Consider the following 8,390-nt stretch of genomic DNA (forward strand, 5'->3'; position numbering starts at 1 on the left):
ATGGTCCGAACCAAGATATAAAAAGGGAGATTGGACAGAGCACATGGAAGAGCTAGAGACTAGTGGAGCCATAGATTGCTTTCACCACCGATACACTTGCAAGGGAGGAGACAGAGTAGAAGAACTAATAGAGTCCAAAGGGATAAGTTGTGGGATAGGAGGATCAATCTATATGCTAGTTGAAAACGCTTTACCCTCAGTAGAATAGTATAGTGTGCCCTAGGACGATTTATGATAACAAGCAGTAAGGCTAGCGTCACCCCCAAAATAATTTTGGCACATGCATACAAAACGAGAGTGAACGAACAATTTTTTACATAGCTTGGAATTCTTTTTTGGGTAATGATATTGATGAAAAACTGTCTAAAAAGCCATAAACCTATTTTAAAGCTGCAAATGCAATCACTAAACTTTTCAATTTGGCAAATGTAATCTTAAACATTCTAACAATTTTTCAATGTAGTTCACTCAGCCAATTTAGGCCAAATATCACTGATGTAGTGGTCCAGTCAGTTTTAGCCATCCTACGCGACACAATCGGCAATTTAACAAGTTCAATTCTACTCAAAATGATTTTTTTTTTTTTTTGAGAAATTTTATAAAATTGTTTGGTTCTTTTCAATTATTTTCCTTTTTCTTTTCCTTTTTGTCATTGTTCATCTTCTTAGAAAAAAGCCGACGAGGGCATTATGGCCCTTGCCCAAATATGGGCGAAGGCTTGCAAGCTAGTGATCGGTGGAAGAAAACAATATAAGCAAAGAATAGGAAAAAGAGAAAAAAGATCAAAAAAGATAAAAAAAAAATGGAAAGGAGAAAAATAAAGACTTAATGAAAAATTGCAAAACGACACCATTTAAAATCATGCATGTCAATCGCTGACCATGCCACGTAAGACGGCTAGCATTGATTGGACGGTCATGTTAGCAATTTGCTGCTTAAATTGGCCAAATGAATTATACTAGAAAATCATAAAAATGTTCATAATAGAATTAGTCAAATTTAAGAAGTTAGGACTGAATCGATGATCAAACAATAGGTTTAAGACTTTTTAGACAATTTTTCTTAATATAAATTATCATTGAATTTTATAAAAAGATAGTCCTTCTATAATGCTTACCTCCATGTCACATATTTTTTCTTGTGGACTGCCGCATCATTTAATGGGGCACAATAATAATTTGAATTATCATATGACGTTTTTTCAAGTTCGTAAATCTTTTTGGCCTTTTCTTTTGGACCAAAATGGAGAGAGAGAGAGATTTTGACATAGACTATCACGTCAGCATTTACTGAGGCAAGATAATGATATGAATTGCCGCATCATCTTACTAAGTCAACAAATCTCTATTTCCTTTCCAGTTGGCCAAAAACATATAAGCCACATGTAGGCCATGAACTCCTGCATAGCAAATCTAACATTAATTTAATGAAAATTGTGACCACGTCAGCTAATGGTGTTAATTTTTTTAACGGAATGACTATATTAAATGAATTTTTAAAAATTCAAGAATCGAATTGAGCCAAAAGAAAAAAAAAATCAAAGATAACATTGAACATGGAAGAAAAACTCCAAGACAACCTAGCCATAATCTTCTCCTTCTCTTATTGTTTTTCTAACGATGATGAACTTAGGCACAAAGACCCAAAGTTATTAGTGGGACTAAACTAACGGGCTTGAGAAACAGAAGTAGCTGCATATATAAAGGCCCAAGACGTGCCCAAAAGAGATATCTAGAAGGGCTTAAGCTAAATAAGGGACCCAATAGCATTGAATTTTGCTTTTATCCGAGCACCGGGGAATAGATGAATTTATGCCAAGCCAATTAGGATTGAAAAAAAGAAGAAAAAATTGACCCCGAAAAATAAATCTTTAGACATTTCTTTAATTTGCGGTGGTCATGTCTCTCCGGCCGCCGTCGTTGTGATTGTCACCGGGGACTCTTTTGATGGTCTAAGTTAAGTTTGGCTGCCTGGCCGGCCGATTCATTTTCGTACCTGGCCAGGCACAGCCCATGGAGGAGAAGAGAAGGGCCGGCGCAGCTTAGATTGAGGCAATGACCGTGACTAAGACAGCCACCATCATGACGATTGCCGTCGATTAGACCAACCGCCACGAAAAATATGTGGGTCCTAATATGCGGTCGTAATTCCAAATACCGTAAAAACGACGACTAAACAAATAGTTTGCCATTGAGCAAGTCTTTTGTTTAAGGATTATGACCATTAAAAAAAAAAAAATTCCCTAACTCATACCCAACAGCACATTTACCTCACACTAATTTTTATTTCATAATAATTTCAAATCGGTACTCTCATAGCACTTATCCCAAATAATTTTCCATTTCGCAAAAAGAAATCCAAATTGGGACCTTTAATCCAGATCTATCCTCCATTAACATTTTGTCCAATATTTCATTAAAACACATACATATCAACAAACGTTACAGATGACTACAAGATAGATCTAACATAAAAAGTCGAAAATCCAATATGAAGAATCCACGTTTGTTGAAGCACCCTCATTATCTAAGGGAAAATTTAGATCATGGACACCAATTTGAAATTTCTTTTATACGAAAATTAATTTGATAAGGGTATGTTAAGAGGACCAGATTAGATCTTTTTGCCACACATAAAACCCCAATTTGAGAGTTTTAACGATAGTTAGGAGTCCATTTAGAGTGCAATTGTTTTACGGAAAATCCACAATTTAGAAAAGACTTTCCTACCTCAATCTTTTACATCGCTTTCTGAAACGAGTTGACAAACATATTTCATTGACAAACGCAGCATCAGATTGCACTCACGCACCTTCAAGCACGCGTTTCACGAGATAGGGACTTTTGAGAGGAGGTAAACCATCAGTTCTCTTGGGAGTTGCTTTCTGCTGAACCAATTTTCTTTGAGAGTTGCTTCTCATTTGACATGGTACAGAGTAAATACAATACAGTAAACTTGGTCCAGTCCAAAAAATGCTACTTCTGGAGTCAAATCTTAAATGTCCAAAACATTAGAAATTAAAATTCGACATGACGATCTCGATTCTGCTATTAGAAATCGAATTATCAGATGAACAACCAACCTGATGCCTCTGTGGTGAAGGTATTATTAGCTTATCCCAACCCATCTTGGTAATGTCCGCAAAGCAATGCAACTTCCGTTAGCCCCTAGAATGTAAGTTAATCGTGTTGCGCATGCCAGCACATCAGGTGGCCCGACCAGTCTGCTATCCGCTCGACCCGCCTCTTCAAAGAATCTTGAGACCGTGACTATTTTTGTATACATCAGACACTAGTATTTAATTGGACCGTCCAAGCTTCCTGAAGCAAACTGTTCACACCGAAGAAAGAAAGGGCAAAAACCATCTTTAATGTGAAATAATCAATCATTATAAAGGAAAAGGAAACTTAGACTACAATAACCAAACCAGGGATAACTCAAACGTCTTGCCAACGTCATTCAAATGTTGCCGGGTTGTGTAAACAAACCCTCTAAAAGTCACTTCTCTGTGGAACAGTTTATATGCAAAACTTTACAGATTACTAGGTACATCACGAATGCACCAATATTGTAGAGAAGTTTATACGGGGTGAGCTCCATACACAATGACGAACGAAGTAACTCAATGAGTGAAACAAAAGGTTTAAAGGGGAAGCTATGATGATTACCTGCCGGACAATTGGATTTGCCGAAGACGTAAACTCATGAGTCATTCCTTCCCAGACTACCTTTCCCTCATAAAGAAATATCAACCTGAACATGTAAATGTACTCTTATTCATAAACTCTCAAGCAAAATGAAAAATGACAACAAAAACACTGGAATGATGAGAACAGTTCCAGAGAAAGTAAGAACCTATCGACAGCTCTTTGGATGGTGCTGTGCTGATGAGTAACAACAACATATGACGCTATCTTCCCAGGCTTTGCAAGTGCATCTTCACCTTTCGTATGCACAGATCGGATAAGATCTTCAACCACAGTGGAAGCAATAGGATCAAGCCCAGCCGTTGGTTCATCATACAAGATTACCTTTAATAGACAGCAAATCAGGAAGAAGGTGAAGGTTTAGACCCGATATCTTCCCTTGCAGAATATTTATGTTTTACATGTTTTAAGTGTCAAACTGATAATTGAGAAAGAACTGAGAATGGAAGAACAGACATTTTAAAAATCATTACTTGTGTTGTAGACTTGAACGTTTTCCTTGCTATATTGTAATTTCTTCCTCTTTCAAACCTCAAAAGTGCAGTGAATACACGTCGGACTAAGATTCTTAGATTTTGTTTCCTCAGGATAATCAAAGTTTTGCCTAAGACAATAAAGCACAAGCAAGTGCAACGAAAAATAGCCACTTTTCAACGGAGCTTTCATAAAAATAGAACACTACAAAGACTTGCTCATGAAAAGTCACAAACTGAAACTTCCAAAAGGACCTTTTCAGAAGCCAAGGACCAAAAACAAGTGGCAGTGACTAAATCATCTCTCTTTTAATCAATGAAAACCATCAATGAATACCAAGGCAAGATCATATTCTCCACTCATAAAGATGTGACATTATCACATAAACCTAAAGGTACATAGGCCCTCTTTTGCAGCCTTGACTGCCTCAATTACCCTTTGATTTGCAAATTTGAAGACACAAACTCCAAGTGCTGGGAAAATGAAGATGTCTGAAAATCTAGTTTATCATTGAATCATGCCACATCTGCAAGCACTTGCAGAAAAATTCCAAAAGAAGATTAAGCAGGAAGAGCATGCAATACCTCTGGCTCTATTGAATCCTTTGTGGTATCAAAAATAATAGACCGAGCTAAAGCAACACGTTTCTTCATCCCTCCAGACAATTCAGAGGGCATTCGATCCTCAACTCCCTGAAATACACCATTGAATAACACTCTAATAAGTTCACTGTTTCATTCTTCTCCACTTCACATCAACTGCAAGTAAGTTGTTAGCCATAAAAACAGACTGCAACCTTAAATAGTAAATTTTAACTGAACTTATTCCATTAGCCTCTTATTACATTTGTTAACTTACACTATAGCATCAACACAATCCCAAAATAGGGTAAGTCATATATGACCCTGGATAGCAACGTGAGAAGAGATTTATCCCAGGTTTCAGGCCACATATTGTTACAGCCCTTTTTGACATCTGGTCAAGTTATGTCCATTATATTTTAAGATCATAAATGATATTTCTCCACCCATCTGAACTCAGACATGCAGACTAAAAACTCTCAGCTCAGAATACCTTCAATCCAACAGCAGCCAAGGTTTCCGTCACAAGCTCGGTAATTTTATCTTCATGCATGTTGGAATTTTCATATCTGTGAGAAATCACTGAAGCGGTCAACAATTTTCTCTGCAAAAGCAACTCAAAACTCTGAAGGGAAAATTGACTAAAGCTTATGTCATAGATTAATTAGTAGTGTCTCTTACAAGAGAAAACCAACATTTTCCCGAACGGTGAGGGAATCAAAAAGTGCTGCACTTTGAAATACCTGCAGAAAAGGAGAAGAAACGGTGGCTTTGTTCAATGATTAGACAAGTACTGCAATTTGTTTTACTTTTGTTAGGGGGGGGGGGCAGGGGTGGGACCTACCAATCCTATTCGCAGACCAGATATCTCCTCGTCACTGATGAGACCGATTCGCTTCCTTCCTCGAATGAAAACTTCTCCCTACTTATCTCAATACATAAGATAGCTGATAAGCAAGATATGTAGGCATACAGCTCAAAAGTATTCACAGTAAAAGCATGTTAGCAAGAACAAGAAGAATACTGGTAACAGTTAATTACCTTGTCTGGGGCAAGCAGTCCTGCAATAATTTTCAAAACTGTAGATTTCCCAGTGCCGGAAGGACCAATTATTCCAATAGCTTCGCCGTATCTAATCTATATTCAAAAAGGCTTATTAGAAAAGGCGTCTCAACATCCACATTGTCATTCGATTTTTAAAGAGGCTGAATCACATGGGAATTGTGAATGTCTAAGAAATGACAGTATATGAGAGTTGGTTCATCAAGTAGAGATATTATAATCCCACATTAACTGGTTAAAAATTTCAGTAAGGTATCGCAAAGCTGGAAAAATCATCTCCTGAGAGTTCAATCAGTGACAATCATTCTGAAGTCTCTGCTTTATTTCCAGATTTAGTAAATGATTCTCTGGTTTGGATGACTACTATAAGCAGATCAAAACATATTGACAGAAGAAATGATCGAGATATGTGGATTTTGGCAGGACTTCGCTTTTGCAATGGAAAGTTTTCAATTGCTGGAAACTGGAAGGTCGCTGCAAAAAAACAATCGGCATAGACTGGAGTCATTCCACCCACAACTATACAAAGGCATGAAACACCTTGCAACAGATCATAAAGTGGATCAAAAGTTCAGAAACAATCAAGAAAATTAAGAAAAGGAAGACCACTTGAATGATGTTTTACAGGATCAGACTCAGTCAGAGAGCAAGTCTTCCAAGAGTTGTGGAAAATTTAAATTGAAATGGAGTAGAATTCTCAGCAGAGCTCTAGTCAGATGAAATTTGGAAGCTTGGAGGAAAATTTTATCAGTCCTGTTACAGTATAAATGGAAAATCTCTGGAGTATTGATCAACATTGCCTGAACTACTCACACATGCTAAAAGAGAGCTAGGAATGATGTTACCTTCCTGAGGGAAAAGCAATGTATGTTGACCAAGTAGCTAATTAAATTGCCTATGGAATGGAGGGGGTTAAGAAATTTACGCATTTGATAAGTACACGAGTCTGCATAATTAGCAGTGAGTCCAAGCAATAGTCTCTTTGCAAAAGCTCAATTGTTACAAAGTTATTGTAATTGGCAATAGAAGGGCTTTATCTCCAGGCTTCTTTGCGAATTAATAAATCTAGTTAATGAAAACAAGCTACAGGCTAATCATAAAACATGCATGGATATGTGATTCACGAAATACAGACAATCACCTTAAAGCTCAGACCCTTCAATATATGCTTCTCCCGAATGACTTGTGCACATCTCTACACTCAATGAGGACATCTGAATCATCCTTGTGCTCCCGGACTATGCTGAAGTTCCCTACTTTTGATGGATCCTACAAAGATGAACCCAGTAAGCAACCTTAATACGTGGTATGTTCCAGAGATATTGTGAAAATAACAACAGAATACAAAGAATTATAGCAGATGTACACAAAACTAAATCATCAAATTGCAAGACCCCTACAGTAGATGGCAGGCCAACATCAACTTAGAAATTATAGTGCTGAGAAAGTTCCGATACAGAGCATATGGTAACAGTTTAAAACGAGGAGATCAACTGATTTATTTGACCAATCCGGGTACAGAACACACTAGGACAGACTCGCCTAACAGTATGCAGTAGACAAATTTGGAACCTAATCCTCAAATAGGCTGATCCTAAAAAGCTGAACTGACCAAAGAGAGAGCAGCTTGCCATAACCAAAAACTCGTATACAATCAACAGATGATTGCCAAGATCAAGACCGGGATTACGCCACCTAATATAAGCATTAATCACAAAATGAAAGGAGCATAAGCCATCCCATCAAAGAAATTAGTACAAGAAACAGGAGCATAAGCAATAAATTAACATAAATCTACAAGACAAACATATACAAATTCCAACAGGAAGCCATCAACAAGGAAATTAAAAGGGGTATTACATTGTGCCTGGTTACCGAAACTCCATCGCTCCTCAGGTTCGTGGGAGGGGCCATACACCCACAGACCACATTCCTCTGCTCACTGCAACGCGAATCCAGACCACTTTTCCTCGGAACGGAAAACCCAACACGTCGGGGAGAATTACTGGACAAACCAAGAGGTAGCAACCGAGAACCCGACATGGAAATCATGGTTTTCGACCGAATTCAGGATTCGGGAGAAAGGAGACAAAATTTCAGATTTTGAAGATGACCCAGAATACGGTTACGGTGGAAAGTCAAGACCCAGAAAAGGATTCGCATCTAGAGTGGAATCAGGAAAATTTCGGGTCGTCAAAATCGACCAAAGAATGTGGGGAACGAGGAGATGAAGAAGGAAAGGGAAATCGGGACCCGGAAAAGCGAAGCGCATCGAAGAAACGGAGCGACCGCTTTTGATCAGAAGAGAGACCGATATGAAAATTCAAGGAAGTCGTGGAGCAAGAGCGGAAGCACGAAACCAGCAGTGGGCTTCGTTTTTCGCCTCGTTTATAACGTGAAGAAACAAAATGCATGGTGCGCGACCGATTAAAAATCGCAGCTTTTTTTCCGGGCGTTGAGTCGAGGCAGCAAGAGCTCGGTCGGTCGGTCGGTCGGTCCGACACGGACCGGGCCGAACGAAATGTTCTTGTCCTTCCCCGGGAGGTTTTGGGATTGATTCTATCCA

At 38.4% G+C, this 8,390-nt stretch overlaps 1 protein-coding gene across 1 annotated transcript; it reads right to left on the reverse strand.

Moving 5' to 3' along the window:
* Positions 1-2,877: 2,877 nt before the first annotated feature.
* LOC104426721 (protein TRIGALACTOSYLDIACYLGLYCEROL 3, chloroplastic) lies at positions 2,878-8,390 on the reverse strand. The gene is given in 11 exon segments (XM_010039867.3): positions 2,878-3,330; positions 3,669-3,753; positions 3,856-4,031; positions 4,766-4,873; positions 5,256-5,331; positions 5,444-5,505; positions 5,607-5,684; positions 5,804-5,899; positions 6,966-6,997; positions 7,000-7,093; positions 7,685-8,390. Coding segments are annotated over 11 exon segments (1,038 nt in total). The 5' UTR covers positions 7,877-8,390; the 3' UTR covers positions 2,878-3,291.

The sequence above is a fragment of the Eucalyptus grandis genome, chromosome 2 (genome assembly GCF_016545825.1).
Source record: "Eucalyptus grandis isolate ANBG69807.140 chromosome 2, ASM1654582v1, whole genome shotgun sequence".
In the NCBI taxonomy this organism is placed as follows: Eukaryota; Viridiplantae; Streptophyta; class Magnoliopsida; order Myrtales; family Myrtaceae; genus Eucalyptus; species Eucalyptus grandis.